At 41.3% G+C, this 19845-nt stretch overlaps 1 protein-coding gene across 2 annotated transcripts in view; it reads left to right on the top strand.

The window, feature by feature from the left end:
- Window positions 1–19845, top strand: part of LOC141056917 (putative deoxyribonuclease tatdn3-A) — a 52209-nt gene that overhangs the window by 20911 nt on the left and 11453 nt on the right. For both annotated transcript variants that reach the window (XM_073553380.1, XM_073553379.1), the window contains one exon: window positions 7921–8030. In XM_073553380.1, coding sequence (XP_073409481.1) covers window positions 7921–8030 — 110 coding nt within the window. The remainder of the gene's footprint in view (window positions 1–7920; window positions 8031–19845) is intronic.

Raw genomic sequence — 19845 nt, 5'->3', positions numbered from 1 at the left:
CTGGTGGACATTGGAAAAATGCCGGAGGTAGTTCACCAAGCACTGATTTGTCCGTTCAGCCTGACCGTTGGACTGGGGATGGTAAGATGAGGAGAAGTCGAGAGTGACATCCATTGATCTGCATAGGGCTCTCCAGAAGCGAGAGGTAAATTGGACTCCTCTGTCAGAAACAATATGTTGGGGCAGTCCATGAAGACGGAAGATGTGTTGAACAAAGATCTTCGCCAAGGCTGGAGCTGATGGTAAGCCGGAAAGGGGAACGAAGTGTGCCATCTTAGAAAACCTATCAACCACCACTAGGACGACTGTACAGTTGGCAGAGTGGGGTAGGTCCGTAATAAAGTCCATGGCAATGTGTTGCCAGGGGGACGAGGGTATAGGAAGCGGGTGTAGAAGCCCAGAAGGTAGCTGCCTAGGCACCTTGATCTTGGCACAGGAGAGACAGGAGGCGACGAAATCCCGGACATCCTGGGGAAGAGTCGGCCACCAGTAGTAGCGGGATACCAGGTGAAGTGTCTTCTTAATCCCGAGATGGCCAGCCAGCTTGGAAGCATGTCCCCAGTGAAGGATTCGTCCTCGGTCCTTCTCCGGCACAAAAGTCTTGCCAGGTGGAGGTGAGAGAAGAGAAAGTGGTGCCACCGTGATGAGCCGGGATGGATCCAAGATATGCGTGGGTTCCTCTTCGACATCTGTGGGCAGGAAGGATCTGGACAAGGCGTCAGCTTTGAGGTTCTTGTTGCCTGGGCGAAAATGTAGAGCAAAATCGAATCGAGCGAAGAACAGAGACCACCTGGCCTGGCGTGGGTTGAGTCTCTGCGCAGATCGAAGATAAGCTAGATTCTTATGATCTGTGAAGATTGTGAAGGGATGTGCGGCGCCCTCCAATAAGTATCTCCACTCTTCTAGAGCTAACTTGATGGCCAGCAGTTCTCGGTCCCCTATGGAATAATTCCACTCTGGGGTGGAAAAGGACTTGGAAAAGAAGCCGCACGTGACGAGTTTACCGGAAGAAGATTTTTGAGACAAAACCGCTCCGGCTCCAGTTGCTGATGCATCCACTTCGAGGACGAACGGTTTGTTGGCCTCAGGACGATGGAGTACGGAAGCCGTGGTAAAAGCTCGTTTTAGAGATAGGAAGGCCTCCTCTGCTTCAGGGGTCCAGACGTGCGGGTTGGCTCCTTTACGAATCAAAGATGAGATAGAGCCGGCCAATGAGGAAAAATGGGGGATGAACTGCCGATAATAATTTGCGAAGCCGAGGAATCGCTGAACGGCTTTCACCCCTTGGGGACGTGGCCAGTTGAGCACGGCAGACACCTTTGCCGGATCCATACGCAGGCCGAAGTCGGAGATGATAAATCCCAAAAATGGAAGGGAGGACTGTTCAAAGACGCACTTCTCCAATTTGGCGTACAGGCGATTCTCCCTCAATCGGAACAGCACTCGGCGGACATCTCTTCTGTGGGTGGACAGATCGGGAGAGAAGATCAGGATATCGTCAAGGTATACAACCACACTGGAGTACAGAAGGTCTCGGAAGATGTCGTTCACGAATTCTTGAAAAACTGCGGGAGCGTTGCACAACCCGAAGGGCATGACGAGGTACTCGTAGTGTCCATCCCTGGTGTTGAAGGCGGTCTTCCATTCATCTCCGGAGCGAATACGGACGAGATTATAGGCTCCACGGAGATCCAATTTAGAGAAGATTCGCGCACCTCGCAGCCGGTCGAACAGCTCGGGGATGAGAGGCAGAGGATATCTGTTCTTGATGGTAATCTGGTTAAGACCTCGATAGTCAATACAGGGGCGGAGAGACCCGTCCTTTTTCTTAACAAAAAAGAAGCCAGCCCCAGCGGGAGAAGAAGACTTTCGGATGAAGCCTTTGGCCAAATTCTCTTGTACATATTCAGACATGGCCTGGGACTCGAGTGGACTCAACGGATAGATTCGCCCCCGGGGCGGGGTCGAGCCGGGAACAAGCTCGATGGGGCAATCATATTGCCGGTGCGGTGGAAGGGCCTCTGCCTCTTTCTTATCAAAGACATCAGAAAAAGCCCAATAGACCGAGGGCAAATCCGCAGGACCCGAGACAGGAGACGAGCATTTGAGGGGTTGTACTGGACGAAGACATCTAGTCTGGCAAACGCAGCCCCAGCGAAGGATGTCTCCGGTCCGCCAATCGAGGACAGGTTCATGCATCCTCAACCACGGAAGGCCCAGGAGCAAGGTGTGGGATAGAGACGGCAGCACGAAGAAGGTTATTCTCTCACGGTGCAGGACCCCGATCTGTAATTCCGGCTCTTCAGTGACCAACGTTACGGTCTCGCGCAAGGGAATCCCGTCGACTGAGGCTAACTGCCGGGGAACCTCCAAGGACCTAACAGGTATCCCCAATCTCTTCACCGCCTCGAGTTGGATGAAATTACCAGCAGCCCCTGAGTCAATATAGGCTAGCTCCGAGAAACGTTTGGCTCCCTGGATAAACAAAACAGGAAGGGTCAAAGGTAGAGAGGTGTCGAAGGCACCTAGGGAGGCCTCTCTTACCTGTCCTAGGCGGAGGAGTTTCCCGGCCTCACAGGGCAGGAACGTAGAAGGTGGGAGGCACTGCCACAATAGAGACAGAGACCATGAGTGAGTCTCTCCTGGCGGCGTAGCTCTGCGGGCCTGAGTCGGTCAACCTGCATGGGTTCAGGGGCTGACGCCGAGGTGGAAGGCCGAGCGCGGGGAGGACTGCGCATCGGAGGAGAGAACCGAGTGGGTCTTCTCTCCCTGACGGCCTCGCGGGAACGCTCGCGGAAACGCAGGTCAATTCGCGTTGCCAGCGAGATGAGATCTTCCAAAGAAGTAGGTGTATCCCTGCCTGCCAACTCATCTTTGATTCGGGGCGACAAGCCACGCCAAAAGGCCCCCACTAAAGCCTCATTGTTCCACCCTAGTTCAGAAGACAACGTACGGAACTGGATGGCGTACTGTCCCACAGAGAGAGCACCCTGGCGAAGGCAGAATAAGGACTCGGTAGCGGAGACCAGACGCCCGGGCTCATCAAAGACCTTGCGGAATGTCTCCAAGAAGGTTGCGAGCTGGGAGACTATCGGGTCATCTCGCTCCCACAAAGGATTCACCCAAGCCAATGCCTCACCCTCTAAGTGGGAAATCATAAAGGCCACCTTGGCCCGGTCGGAGGGATACTGTAGGGGTGCCAGCTCGAAGTGCAACTGACACTGGTTAATGAACCCCCGACAGAGCTTGGGATCCCCACTATAGCGTGGGGGTTTAGCCAAGCGGGGCGAGGACTGGGAAGCTGCTGCAGGCACAGGGACAGCGGCCGCCGTCTGTAGAGCTAGAAGGCGGTTATCTACAGAGGCTATGTAGTTTAAAATATGGGCCTGGGTGTCGCGCTGCTGAGCAAGCTCCTGCTGTAAGCCGGAGATTTGGGAGGCAATCCCCGGATCGGAGGTTTGCAGAGATGAAAGTCTGGACTCCATAGACTTGAGGAACGACATGATCCTCGCCTGATTCTCACGAAGGAACAAAAGTTCCTTTTGGGTCGGGGTCGGGGTACCAGCGGAATCCATGGCCTGAGTATTCTGTAAGGTACACCTGGGGTGGACCCGCTAGACCGTGGCAACGAACCTCCCGGGGGCGAGCTGACCAGGTGGACCACCCCCTATACAGGGAGCGTTTGGGGCAAGCCCGCGGGTAACTATTACCACGGCAGCTGGTACCCTGGAGAGTAACGACAGACAGACAACTAGAGCCGAGTTGGGGGTACAGGACTGACGGTACCGGCTTGGAGACACAGGACAGGCGGGCACAGCTGGGAGACACAGGACAGGCGGGCACGGCTGGGAGACACAGGACAGGCGGGCACGGCTGGGAGACACAGGACAGGTGGGCGCGGCTGGGAGACACAGGACAGGCGGGCACGGCTGGAAGACACAGGACAGGCGGGCACGGCTGGGAGACACAGGACAGGCGGACACGGCTTGGAGACACAGGACCTAGGAGAGAGGAAAAATGGAGAGGTGAACGAGCCACGGATGGACAGGACGCGATAGCGTGCATAGAGGGCGGCCAGAATCACTAGGGAAAAGCAGTGATACTCAGGCACTGCTGGCAGGAAGAGGCGGCCAGATATAGGGGCTAGTAGGAGGACTTCCGGGTCGTGACCTAAAGTGGAGGAGGAGCAGGTGCGCGTCCTCAGGAGGAGGAGGAGGAGCGCGCGTGCCCAGGCACAGTATGTGCACGCGCCCGCCGAGCAGGAGGGGCGGGAGCGTGCACCCGGCGCGGTCCGGAAGACCGGACGAAGGGGACCGCTGGACAGAGAAGAGGAGCCGGGGAGGACCGAGGACGGCGGCGCAGAGGGAAGCAGGATGCCAGAGGAAGGGTAAGCTGCGGCCGGGAGGAGGCAGGGAGAGGAGCGCGCGGCAGCCGCCGCGTGACATATGTCATGTGCACCTTTCTCTGTGTCACAGTGTATGGTGGTATAGTGTGCGGGAAGGGGCACCTGAGTCTCATCAGGGTCAAAATCTGGCTCTGTACAATGCGAGGACAATGTAGTGCTCTGAGTGAATGTACCAGCAGAATCATCCATCAGCGGCTGTGCATCAGTGCACTCCATGTCAGATTCATCTTGGCCTGGATAATTCACCATTTGACTTGATAATCCAGGCATGGTATGTGAAAACAGCTCCATGGAGTAATCAGTAGTATGGCCTGCGTCATCCTTCAATCTTGGTTGGGGTGAAGGACACAAGGAAAGGTGTGGTTCATGAACATGAGCCTCCAATGACGACTCAGTGCTTTTACTTTTTACAACTGAAGAAGAGGAGGCGATAGAGCTGGAGGCTGAGTCAGCAATGTAAGACAAAACTTTTTCCTGATGCTCTGCCTTTAAAAGCGGTTTGCCAACTTCTAGAAAACTAAGCGTTCGAGGCCTTATGTAGCCAGACGATGACGCAGGGTCAGCACCTCCTGCATTCGGTCCTATTTTGCTCTTGCCACTACCATCAGATCCACCACCAACACCATCATTACCAGCTACCAACCCCCGCCCAATTCCACGGCCTCTTCCACCAGCCTTCCTCATTTTTGGTAGAAATGTAGACAAAATCCAACAAACTATATAGTAATGTAAAACAAGGTACAAGGTGTCTATAGGACAGGGGAGTTTTAGAATTTCTGCACACACTTGTGGACAGTGGACACTTGTGGATTGTGTGAGGCCCACTGATATCTGAGCGCTATGTGACAGGCTCGATGGCACAGCTGCCTGTGGCCAAAGTGACGAGAGGATAATGGAGATTTTGAATCTCTGCGTACACTTTTGGACACTGGACACTTGTGGATTGTGTGAGGCCCACTGATATCTGAGCGCTATGTGACACGCTCGATGGCACAGCTGCCTGTGACCAAAGTGACGAGAGGATAATGGAAATTTTGAATCTCTGCGTACACTTTTGGACACTGGACACTTGTGGATTGTGTGAGGCCCACTGATATCTGAGCGCTATGTGACAGGCTCGATGGCACAGCTGCCTGTGACCAAAGTGACGAGAGGATAATGGAGATTTTGAATCTCTGCGTACACTTTTGGACACTGGACACTTGTGGATTGTGTGAGGCCCACTGATATCTGAGCGCTATGTGACACGCTCGATGGCACAGCTGCCTGTGACCAAAGTGACGAGAGGATAATGGAGATTTTGAATCTCTGCGTACACTTTGGACACTGGACACTTGTGGATTGTGTGAGGCCCACTGATATCTGAGCGCTATGTGACACGCTCGATGGTACAGCTGTGACAAAAGTGACTAGAGGATAAGGGAGATTGGATTGCTTTTAAAAAAGCAGTTTGCGGAGCAGTGGGTAAACAGCAATGCCAGCGTGTCAGGAAGCCTTAGAAGGCAGCCCAACAACCAACACCACTGATACACCACTATATAGCCTCCCCTTGCACTGCACACACAGTGACTTGTGTGTTGTGCAGGCCAAATCGCTAGCAGCAGAAGCAGTTTTTTTGTCTTCTTCCCTGCCTAACGCTCTCCCTACAGAATCAGCAGCAACCTCTCCCTATACTAAGATCGGCAGAAGTAAGATGGCGGTCGGCGTGCACGCCCTTTTATACCCCCTGTGACGCCCACCAAAGCAAGCCAATCACTTGCATGCCCTTCTGAAAGATGGTGGTGACCCGTGCCTAGGTCATCACGTTGCCCACAGTGTCCGTGGATCCTGATTGGCTGAAAAAGAGCGCAAAACAAACTTTTGAAACGCGACTTTGGCGCGTAAGTCGCCGACCTCGTGGCCGACCTCATCCTAGGGTCGGGTTTCGTTTCATGAAACCCGACTTTGCCAAAAGTCGGCGACTTTTGAATTTTTTCGACCCGTTTCGCTCAACTCTAGTTGATGCTTTTGCCCTAAAAGCTCTACTTTTGTCTCATCTGACCAGAGAACATTCTTCCAAAACGTTTTAGGCTTTTTCAGGTAAGTTTTGGCAAACTCCAGCCTGGCTTTTTTAGGTCTTGGGGTAAGAAGTGGGGTCTTCCTGGGTCTCCTACCATACAGTCCCTTTTCATTCAGATGCCGACGGATAGTACGGGTTGACACTGTTGTACCCTCGGACTGCAGGGCAGCTTGAACTTGTTTGGATGTTAGTTGAGGTTCTTTATCCAACATCCGCACAATCTTGCATTGAAATCTCTTGTCAATTTTTCTTTTCCGGCCACATCTAGTGAGGTTAGCCACAGTGCCATGGGCTTTAAACTTCTTGATGACACTGCGCACGGTAGTCACAGGAACATTCAGGTCTTTGGAGATGGACTTGTAGCCTTGAGATTGCTCATGCTTCCGCACAATTTGGTTTCTCAAGTCCTCAGACAGTTCTTTGGTCTCCTTTCTTTTCTCCATGCTCAATGTGGTACACACAAGGACACAGGACAGAGGTTGAGTCAACTTTAATCCATGTCAACTGGCTGCAAGTGTGATTTAGTTATTGCCAACACCTGTTAGGTGCCACAGGTAAGTTACAGGTGCTGTTAATTACACAAATTAGAGAAGCATCACATGATTTTTCGAACAGTGCCAATACTTTTGTCCACCCTCTTTGTTATGTTTGGTGTGGAATTATATCCAATTTGGCTTTAGGACAATTCTTTTTGTGTTTTTTCATTTAAGACAAATTAAATGAAGATAATAATACCAAAGAATTTGTGTTTGCAATCATTTTCAGGAAGAAACTGAGTATTATCTGACAGAATTGCAGGGGTGTCAATACTTTTGGCCATGACTGTATATATATACATATATATAGTTCTGTTGTTCTGAGATAATCCTTTGCACTCACATTTATAAAATCCTACTATTGTCTACATCGCTGATTTACATACAAGGCATTTGACGCTGTCATGGCAGCTGACTGTAGCCACCACCAAGGGGAGCTCAAAAGGTGCAGATTTGAGTCCTTCACTAGCTGTATACATTTATATACAGTGAGCTCCCCCCAGTGGTGGCTGCTTGCAGCTAGATTTTCATTATCTATCAAGGCAAAAAGACAGTAGTTTCCAATACTGATATATTAATTAAAATTACGGTAAAGATGGACATTACCTTTAAGTAAGGTATAGTATATTCAACAGGAAGTTGGGCCCATTCTGAGTTTTATTATATCAATGTACACCCGGCATGGTATAGGAAGCAAGTTCTAAAACCCCCGTCTGTTTTCTAAAGAGCTGGCATCACTACAGATCAGGATCAGGAGAAGATATATATAGGTAAACTGCCTATGAGAGCACCGCAGCCCCCTCATTCCAGCCATAAATAGGGGGGCTTAGTGTCCAAAAATATCAGATAGTTAATAAATGTACCTATTTTCCTATTATCTGTGTCACTAACGCATTTACTGACTTTTTCCCATTGTACAGATTGGGTTGGACTTCACCCCCTGGCTCACTCCCACCTCTAAGGAACGAGAAGAGCAGCTGAAGGTCTTTCAGATACAACTGGACATTGCAAAACGATTGGACCTACCAGTGTCAGTATACAGCAGGGCCAGTACTAATAATTTGCCTTTTTAAAGGGTTTATATCCCCTTTTCAGACATTTATGGCATATCCACAGCATAAATGCAGGCCCCACCTCTGGGACCACCGCTTATCCCCAGAACTGGGGTCCTGAGCCCTGTCAAGCAGACCCAACCCTGAAAGTTGAACCTCTCAATTCAACTCTATAGGCATTACAAAAACAGCCATCCAAGTGAGCATTGCTGCTTCTGCGACCCCCATAGGGGTAAATGAAGATCTGCATTATCTCTACATAAGATCACTTAAAGGGGACCCGTCAACAGATCAAAAGTGAACAGTTTTTGCTCCTATTCTATTCCCTCTGCTCCCCTGAGCTTTCTGCGTTTTTGGGGGGAGTGGGGGGTGTTATGTTGTTTTTATATCCTCTACAGTTCCAGAGATTTGGGCCTTTTATATTTAGTGCTAAATGTTATGGTCTGGGGGGGCGTGTCTCACAGGGTAATTATGCAGAGCAACCTGAAGACACGCCCCAGAGGATCCTATGAACCACACCCCCACGGTAAAGAATAGTAAACGTAGCACTAAATGAAAAGGCCCATATCTCTGGATTCATAAAGTGGATTTAAAAGGAAATAAATATTTAGGGGACCTGCGTTGATTAAATAAGTCCAAACACTGGACACATTTGACATGGTGACAACTCCCCTTTAAGTAGCATTTATTCCAAAATAAAGGGGATCAGCCACCTTACTACTTATAGATGGCATTTTGTGGTCTACAGAAGATCCTCAGCCAACAATAACAGGAATCCCATTAACAGGAGTCTTTTCCTCAATCATTTAGCAGCCCGGGAATCTGGTCTGTCATTTAGGAAGGTGTTGAGCACAAAGAAAATTGCCGTCAATGTCTGAAAGTGTGTGTGTGTGTATGTGTGTGTGTCTGTGTGCGTATATATATATATATATATATATATATATATACAGCATATATATATATATATATATATATATATATATATATATAGAAATATGAGGAAATTGGGATCCAGCAAAAGGATGAAAGTTCACCAGATTTGTAAAAACTTCTTCTTTATTAATCCATTATGTCATAAAAAGTATGAGGAACTCCAATCAATTAGTAGCATTCCAGCAAGGGACTACATGTTTCAGCACTATGTGCCTTCCTCACGGTCCTATTTGAACTGAGCTCCAACACTAGCAATATATCCTCCTTTGTGGAACATATTCAAATGACCCTTAATTAAAAACAGTAGAACAAACCAATTAAAAACATCTGAGTAGATGGTTGAAACTCAGTTCAAAAATGTTGCCATAAAAATACCTATATTGAACATGTTTTATACATAGACCAATGATATAAACATTTAGTAATGAATCAACAATGATATGAAATAACTGCCACAAAAAGCAACAATATATAAACATATATGAAAAGATGCATCATATAGTAGGCATGATCCAAACATCAGAAACAATCACAAAAATAACTCTTAAAAGGTATAATATCATAGAGTAGGTTTAAGATAAAGATATAATCTTTTGTAAATTCATACATGAACTCTATCCCTTTTCTTATCCTCTCCCTTTCCTCTTTTCCTCCTTCACAAAAAAAAAAAATAATATACCTAATATTGTGTAATGAGATCCATTCTACTATTCAGTCCGTCTGGAACTCTAGTCTCTAATAAAAAGATCCACCCACTTTCTCTAGATAAGATTTTACTTTTAAAGTCACCACCCCTATGTGGTTTTGTAACCACCTCTATTCCCCTAAAGGAAAAACTTTTTAAATCTCCTTTATGGACATTAGCAAAGTGTTTAGAAACCGCAGAGGCTCCTGCAATAGGCAAATTAACCGAATCCGACAAATGTTTTCGCATACGCTGTTTCAATGAATTAGTGGTGCAACCCACATATTGAAGTCCGCAAATATTGCAATCAATAAGATAAATTACATTTTCTGTATTACAATTAATAAAGGAAAAAATCTCAAAGTTTTTTCCATTTTTTATAGAAGAAAATGTTTTTGTTTTGACAATATATTTGCAACACTTACAGATTTTTGCACCACAACCATAACAGCCTACAATTTTCATCCAATTTTGTTTCAATTTTTTGTCTGGATCAGTAAATAAACTTGCCGTCAACATAGAACCTATAGTAGGAGCTCTCCTCGCAACAAATTTAATTGAGTGTTTTTTTAATATTTCTTTCAATTCACCACTTTGTTCTAAAATGGGCAAATGTTTTTTAATAATGGAGACTATTTCTTGATACTGTGGACTAAATTTGGTGCTAAAAACTGTACCCAAGTCATTATTTTTTTCTTTGATATTTTTATATTCCAACAATTCCTGTCTATTTAAATTGTCTACTATGCCTCTCGCTCTTTTTAGAGACCAGTTCGGGTAACCCCTGGATTTTAATCTTTTTACCAAAAGTTCAGATTCTTTCATATAAGTATCTTTTTCTGTACTATTTCTTTTCGTTCGAATCAGTTCACCAGTAGGTATATTCCTAATTACATGATTAGCGTGACATGAATTTGCCATCAATATACTGCTCACAGCTGTAGATTTACGATAGGGTTCCACCAACACTTTTTTTTCGATTCGAATCTAATTTCAAGGTCAAATCCAAAAAATTGATTGACAACTCATTCATGTGGCATGTGAATTTGAGATTAAAACTATTGCTGTTTAAATATGAAAAGAAGGAGGATACTAAATCCTTCTTCCCCCTCCACACAAAAAAACAAATCATCAATGAAACGTCCCAACCAAAAAATGTTATAACCAAACGGATTATTAAGATGAAAAATATACCTCTCCTCCCATACTGACATAGTTAAATTTGCTAAAGATGGTGAAAATTTGTCCCCCATGCTCACTCCCTGTATCTGTAAATAATATTTCTCATCAAAAACAAAATAGTTATGAGTGAGCAAAAAATGTGTTGCAAGCAACAAAAAATGTTGAATTTCAAATGTATACTCACTTTATTTAGATAGGTAATATTTGAGGCTCTCCAATGCAACAGAATGTGGAATGGATGGATATAATCCAATAACATCACATGAGAGCCACAGAAAATCATTCTCCCACTCAATTTTTTCTACCATATTAATAGCTGCTTTGCTATCTCTCATGTGACTAGGAGTCAAAGCCACAAGGGGTTGAAAATAATGGTCCACCCACTCTCCAAGGCACTCACTAAAAGATCCTATCTCCGAAACAATAGGTCTTAGTGGGGGAGGAAAAATTTCCTTATGCGCCTTGGGGAGTGAGTGGTAAATAGATGTAATATCAAAGAAACAATTTTCGGATTTAAACGTGCGCTGCTAGACAAAACGACTCCTTTCCAGATTGTGTACTTGTATACTTTTATTTTCCCAACGCGTTTCGAAGTCTCAAACTTCTTCCTCAGGGGATGACATGTACAAACAGACAGAGTAGCTCCCAGTTTTATACATACAAATTTCAAATATTGGCGCCAAAGGTCACATGTTACAGGGAAAGAATGTCAAAGGTCATCAGTACCAAAAAAATGTACAAAAAATGTTTAAAACTGTATTGTTTCCACCTTAATAAATTCTCTTAAAATATTTATTTGCAGGTCATAAAAGAAGAATGAAAAAATTTGAAATGAATATATAAAAGGATAGACCTGTGCTAGAACTATAAAAAAGGGGGGGAAGGGAGCAGTAAATCACAGCTCAAACCACCATCCCAAATAGGCAGACGAAAGAGAAAAAGAAAAAGAAGAAAAGAAGAAAATAATGGATAATGAATTTACATATATATATATTAAAACGATTCTTTTATTCAATATAATAAAAATGTTTTATATAAAAATGTTGTCATAATAAAAATTATTCGAGATAAAGAATTTTTTTGAATAAAAAAATGAAGGATTGATAAAAAACAGTGATATGAGGTGCAAGTAAAAGAAATAGGACATGTTTAAAAGTACTAGATGATAGGGATTTATAAAGAAAGATTTGCCAAGACATCTGTGAAAACTCAATGGCTCACAGAAAAAGAGGACAGTTCACGAGGGAGGGAAGCACCCAGAGAAGACGGATAGCACCCAGGAGGGGGAGAGACCGGAGGAAAACCTGTCCAGACCGCAAGACGGTATAAATTCATCAGAGAAGAAAAGTTTCTTTTAGAACAATAGGGCTGAAAAAAACATTCAAATTATAACCTTCAGCAGGAAATCACACTGACAAAAAGATAGATTAGTCAAATAACATCGGCAGAGGATCGCGCTGACAAAAATAAATCAGTCAGATGGAATTAACAGAAAGTCGCACTCACAAAAACGCAAGCATGATACAAAGTGAATAGAAACAGACATTAATAAAATGTAGATAAACCCCAAATAATCATTCAGAATAAAAAATAACAGTTTGAAAAGTCTTTACAGAAAAACCTCAGTTATTTCGTTTAACCCATTTGGTCTTAAAGTGTTCAGCCTATAGATCCAAAAAATCTCCTTTCTATTCAGTAATCCTATCCTGTCGGGCACATTGTCCGGGATATGTTCGATAGGACTAATTTTTAGCACATTAGGATTTTTATTATGTACAATCGTACAATGTTTAGAAAGACCATGTTTTAGAAAACCCCTCTTAATATTATGTCTGTGAGAGTTTATTCTTAGATGTAATGGTTGGACTGTTCTACCCACATACTGCTTGCCGCACTCACATTCAATTAAATATATTACAAAATCAGTGGCGCAATTAAGGAAATCTTTGATAGGAAAAACCTCATTAGTGCTGGTAACATAGAGATAAATGTTTTAAATCTACCAGCACTAATGAGGTTTTTCCTATCAAAGATTTCCTTAATTGCGCCACTGATTTTGTAATATATTTAATTGAATGTGAGTGCGGCAAGCAGTATGTGGGTAGAACAGTCCAACCATTACATCTAAGAATAAACTCTCACAGACATAATATTAAGAGGGGTTTTCTAAAACATGGTCTTTCTAAACATTGTACGATTGTACATAATAAAAATCCTAATGTGCTAAAAATTAGTCCTATCGAACATATCCCGGACAATGTGCCCGACAGGATAGGATTACTGAATAGAAAGGAGATTTTTTGGATCTATAGGCTGAACACTTTAAGACCAAATGGGTTAAACGAAATAACTGAGGTTTTTCTGTAAAGACTTTTCAAACTGTTATTTTTTATTCTGAATGATTATTTGGGGTTTATCTACATTTTATTAATGTCTGTTTCTATTCACTTTGTATCATGCTTGCGTTTTTGTGAGTGCGACTTTCTGTTAATTCCATCTGACTGATTTATTTTTGTCAGCGCGATCCTCTGCCGATGTTATTTGACTAATCTATCTTTTTGTCAGTGTGATTTCCTGCTGAAGGTTATAATTTGAATGTTTTTTTCAGCCCTATTGTTCTAAAAGAAACTTTTCTTCTCTGATGAATTTATACCGTCTTGCGGTCTGGACAGGTTTTCCTCCGGTCTCTCCCCCTCCTGGGTGCTATCCGTCTTCTCTGGGTGCTTCCCTCCCTCGTGAACTGTCCTCTTTTTCTGTGAGCCATTGAGTTTTCACAGATGTCTTGGCAAATCTTTCTTTATAAATCCCTATCATCTAGTACTTTTAAACATGTCCTATTTCTTTTACTTGCACCTCATATCACTGTTTTTTATCAATCCTTCATTTTTTTATTCAAAAAAATTCTTTATCTCGAATAATTTTTATTATGACAACATTTTTATATAAAACATTTTTATTATATTGAATAAAAGAATCGTTTTAATATATATATATGTAAATTCATTATCCATTATTTTCTTATTTTCTTCTTTTTCTTTTTCTCTTTCGTCTGCCTATTTGGGATGGTGGTTTGAGCTGTGATTTACTGCTCCCTTCCCCCCCTTTTTTTATAGTTCTAGCACAGGTCTATCCTTTTATATATTCATTTCAAATTTTTTCATTCTTCTTTTATGACCTGCAAATAAATATTTTAAGAGAATTTATTAAGGTGGAAACAATACAGTTTTAAACATTTTTTGTACATTTTTTTGGTACTGATGACCTTTGACATTCTTTCCCTGTAACATGTGACCTTTGGCGCCAATATTTGAAATTTGTATGTATAAAACTGGGAGCTACTCTGTCTGTTTGTACATGTCATCCCCTGAGGAAGAAGTTTGAGACTTCGAAACGCGTTGGGAAAATAAAAGTATACAAGTACACAATCTGGAAAGGAGTCGTTTTGTCTAGCAGCGCACGTTTAAATCCGAAAATTGTTTCTTTGATATCTGATGATCTATGGTCACGGCGGGGCCATTTGGATGTGCAGCAGCTTTGACCTCTATTCCTTTATGCCTCTAACTCTCCTGCTATTGGTGAGTATAATAGCTTGAACTGTATCTCTTTTACCTGGGTAAGACCCTATTGCGCTCTTTCTCTTTTAGTTTTAACCAAATAGATGTAATAGGATGGTCACAATATAAAGCTTCACTCAATTTCTCTGAAATAGCTCCTGTACATACACCTTCCTGCAAAATTTTTTTCATTTCCTTATTGAAAGGGAGAGTGGGATTTTCATTTAATTCCCTATACACACTAGAGTTACCCAATGCGATTAAATTAAGTTTTTTATATAGACCGACATCCAGAATAGTAAATGATCCACCCTTATGCAACTGAACAATTTTTAGATCTTTGTTCTTACTCAATTCCTGAAGAGCTTTACGCTCATAAAATGTCAGATTATGATGGGTCAATTCAACTCTGTTATTTAATTCCACCAAATCTCTTTCCACCGCTTCTTGAAAAACATCCAGCATCGGAGGTCTAGATTTAAGTGGGTAAAAATTAGTATTTTTTACGTGAAAAGAATTATTTAAATTAATCTGGTATTCTTTGGAGCTTTCAGATTCCAATTGTCTCAAATTATACAAACCCACCTGATCTTCAACGTAAGTAACCTTTCAACATCCCTATTTACTATAGGACAAGGATTATCAGTACAAATGTTATCCTCAAAATGACATTTTAAGGTTAAACAACGTGCTAGACGATTAACATCCAACACTGTGTCATATACGTTAAATTTACATGCCGGGGAAAAACTAAGTCCTTTTGATAAAAGTGAAAGTTGCGGTGCTGAAAGAATATAACTGGAAAGATTATAGACTGGTACAGTTACTTTTTCCGTTTCCGGAGTTTGTCCTGGTAAGCCTGTTTTCTTATGGCGTTTTCCTCCTCTCCTTCTAATCCGTTTTTTGGTTTGGCTCCCTCTTTGTTGTAATTTCTTTGGTAAGATTTTTTTCTTTTTTCCATACTATTGTTGGATGCACAAGCCACTGATGAATCTGAATAATCATCCGAAGTATCATCAAAAGTAGTGTCCATATTTTCTTGAAATTTTTGAAAAGTCACTTTATGCTTGCTAAACCAAGGTTTCCGTTTTTTTAATATTGATGACGGATTCTTACTCCAATTATATACACATTTATTGTTGTAATCCTCCAAATCTCGTGTGTATTTTCTTTTTTTAGTCTCAATAATGGTATCCTCCAGTTTATTTAATTTTTGTTGCATTTTGTCATATAGTAATTTATAAGAATCATTGCCTTGATAAATTTCCAAAGAATCTTTCACAATCTTAATTTCATCACTGAGTTTTGGAAGTTCCATCTCCTCTTCTTCAATAATTAATTTTATAAGGTTGAGAGAGCATTCACTAAGGACATTTTCCCATTTGGTCTGGAATTCATTATTGTAAGCTGTTGTAGCCACTTTTTTAATCTCAGACCACGTGGGATCATTTTCCTCTCCCAATAACAGGTGAGAGAATTGTGGTCCCACCATAATTTCTGTTCCTTTATCATAATATGTTCCAATTTATACATGATGGAATTCAATCCCTCTGATGCTGTATCCACTCCATTAGTATTATCATTAAATATCAAGTCAAGTTTATTGCGTCTTGTATTGCAGTAATCCACTTCCATAGCAAAAAAAGGTTTTTTACTAATGGGATTAGTCATATGTAATAGAACTTCAAGTTCAATAATTTGATTATGGGTGCTCGGCTAATACTCCCAAAGCAATATTCAAACAATGTGAAAAACATATAGCCAGCTCACCATAAAGGAGTTCCTCTTGAGGCAGTAATCGGTGTTCACCCTATACTTTGCACGGATCCAGGCAGGGAGTATGCCCCAACAAATAGAAATATGAGGAAATTGGGATCCAGCAAAAGGATGAAAGTTCACCAGATTTGTAAAAACTTCTTCTTTATTAATCCATTATGTCATAAAAAGTATAAGGAACTCCAATCAATTAGTAGCATTCCAGCAAGGGACTACATGTTTCAGCACTATGTGCCTTCCTCACGGTCCTATTTGAACTGAGCTCCAACACTAGCAATATATCCTCCTTTGTGGAACATATGCAAATGACCCTTAATTAAAAACAGTGGAACAAACCAATTAAAAACATCTGAGTAGATGGTTGAAACTCAGTTCAAAAATGTTGCCAGAAAAATACCTATATTGAACATGTTTTATACATAGACCAATGATATAAACATTTAGTAATGAATCAACAATGATATGAAATAACTGCCACAAAAAACAACAATATATAAACATATATGAAAAGATGCATCATATAGTAGGCATGATCCAAACATCAGAAACAATCACAAAAATAACTCTCAGAAGGTATAATATCATAGAGTAGGTTTAAGATAAAGATATAATCTTTTGTAAATTCATACATGAACTCTATCCCTTTTCTTATCCTCTCCCTTTCATCTTTTCCTCCTTCACAAAAAAAAAATAAAAAAATATACCTAATATTGTGTAATGAGATCCATTCTACTATTCAGTCCGTCTGGAACTCTAGTCTCTAATAAAAAGATCCACCTACTTTCTCTAGATATTGTTGTTTTTTGTGGCAGTTATTCCATATCATTGTTGATTCATTACTAAATGTTTATATCATTGGTCTATGTATAAAACATGTTCAATATAGGTATTTTTCTGGCAACATTTTTGAACTGAGTTTCAACCATCTACTCAGATGTTTTTAATTGGTTTGTTCCACTGTTTTTAATTAAGGGTCGTTTGAATATGTTCCACAAAGGAGGATATATTGCTAGTGTTGGAACTCAGTTCAAATAGGACCGTGAGGAAGGCACATAGTGCTGAAACATGTAGTCCCTTGCTGGAATGCTACTAATTGATTGGAGTTCCTTATACTTTTTATGACATAATGGATTAATAAAGAAGAAGTTTTTACAAATCTGGTGAACTTTCATCCTTTTGTTGGATCCCAATTTCCTCATATTTCTATTTGTTGGGGCATACTCCCTGCCTGGATCCGTGCAAAGTATAGGGTGAACACCGATTACTGCATCAAGAGGAACTCCTTTATGGTGAGCTGGCTATATGTTTTTCACATTGTTTGAATATTGCTTTGGGAGTATTAGCCGAGCACCCATAATCAAATTATTGAACTTGAAGTTCTATTACATATGACTAATCCCATTAGTAAAAAACCTTTTTTTGCTATGGAAGTGGATTACTGCAATACAAGACGCAATAAACTTGCCTTGATATTTAATGATAATACTAATGGAGTGGATATAGCATCAGAGGGATTGAATTCCATCATGTATAAATTGGAACATATTATGATAAAGGAACAGAAATTATGGTGGGACCACAATTCTCTCACCTGTTATTGGGAGAGGAAAATGATCCCACGTGGTCTGAGATTAAAAAAGTGGCTACAACAGCTTACAATAATGAATTCCAGACCAAATGGGAAAATGTCCTTAGTGAATGCTCTCTCAACCTTATAAAATTAATTATTGAAGAAGAGGAGATGGAACTTACAAAACTCAGTGATGAAATTAAGAGTGTGAAAGATTCTTTGGAAATTTATCAAGGCAATGAATCTTATAAATTACTATATGACAAAATGCAACCAAAATTAAATAAACTGGAGGATACCATTATTGAGACTAAAAAAAGAAAATACACACGAGATTTGGAGGATTACAACAATAAATGTGTATATAATTGGAGTAAGAATCCGTCATCAATATTAAAAAAATGGAAACCCTGGTTTAGCAAGCATAAAGTGACTTTTCAAAAAATTCAAGAAAATATGGACACTACTTTTGGTGATACTTCGGATGATTATTCAGATTCATCAGTGGCTTGTGCATCCAACAATAGTATGGAAAAAAGAAAAAAATCTTACCAAAGAAATTACAACAAAGAGGGAGCCAAACCAAAAAACGGATTAGAAGGAGAGGAGGAAAACGCCATAAGAGAACAGGCTTACCAGGACAAACTCCGGAAACGGAAAAAGTAACTGTACCAGTCTATAATCTTTCCAGTTATATTCTTTCAGCACCGCAACTTTCACTTTTATCAAAAGGACTTAGTTTTTCCCCGGCATGTAAATTTAACGTATATGACACAGTGTTGGATGTTAATCGTCTAGCACGTTGTTTAACCTTAAAATGTCATTTTGAGGATAACATTTGTACTGATAATCCTTGTCCTATAGTAAATAGGGATGTTGAAAGGTTACTTACGTTGAAGAACAGGTGGGTTTGTATAATTTGAGACAATTGGAATCTGAAAGCTCCAAAGAATACCAGATTAATTTAAATAATTCTTTTCACGTAAAAAATACTAATTTTTACCCACTTAAATCTAGACCTCCGATGCTAGATGTTTTTCAAGAAGCGGTGGAAAGGGATTTGGTGGAATTAAATAACAGAGTTGAATTGACCCATCATAATCTGACATTTTATGAGCGTAAAGCTCTTCAGGAATTGAGTAAGAACAAAGATCTAAAAATTGTTCAGTTGCATAAGGGTGGATCATTTACTATTCTGGATGTCGGTCTATATAAAAAACTTAATTTAATCGCATTGGGTAACTCTAGTGTGTATAGGGAATTAAATGAAAATCCCACTCTCCCTTTCAATAAGGAAATGAAAAAAATTTTGCAGGAAGGTGTATGTACAGGAGCTATTTCAGAGAAATTGAGTGAAGCTTTATATTGTGACCATCCTATTACATCTATTTACCACTCACTCCCCAAGGCGCATAAGGAAATTTTTCCTCCCCCACTAAGACCTATTTTTTTTGGAGATAGGATCTTTTAGTGAGCGCCTTGGAGAGTGGCTGGACCATTATTTTCAACCCCTTGTGGCTTTGACTCCTAGTCACATGAGAGATAGCAAAGCAGCTATTAATATGGTAGAAAAAATTGAGTGGGAGAATGATTTTCTGTGGCTCTCATGTGATGTTATTGGATTATATCCATCCATTCCACATTCTGTTGCATTGGAGAGCCTCAAATATTACCTATCTAAATAAAGTGAGTATACATTTGAAATTCAACATTTTTTGTTGCTTGCAACACACTTTTTGCTCACTCATAACTATTTTGTTTTTGATGAGAAATATTATTTACAGATACAGGGAGTGAGCATGGGGGACAAATTTTCACCATCTTTAGCAAATTTAACTATGTCAGTATGGGAGGAGAGGTATATTTTTCATCTTAATAATCCGTTTGGTTATAACATTTTTTGGTTGGGTCGTTTCATTGATGATTTGGTTTTTGTGTGGAGGGGGAAGAAGGATTTAGTATCCTCCTTCTTTTCATATTTAAACAACAATAGTTTTAATCTCAAATTCACATGCCACATGAATGAGTTGTTAATAATCAATTTTTTGGATTTGACCTTGAAATTAGATTCGAATCGAAAAAAAGTGTTGGTG

This window comes from Dendrobates tinctorius, unplaced genomic scaffold (assembly GCF_039654945.1).
Source record: "Dendrobates tinctorius isolate UK_male_01 unplaced genomic scaffold, ASM3965494v1 ptg000201l, whole genome shotgun sequence".
NCBI lineage: Eukaryota > Metazoa > Chordata > Amphibia > Anura > Dendrobatidae > Dendrobates > Dendrobates tinctorius.
The sequence above is the reverse complement of the archived record's forward strand: the minus strand, read 5'-3'. Positions and strand labels throughout refer to the sequence as shown.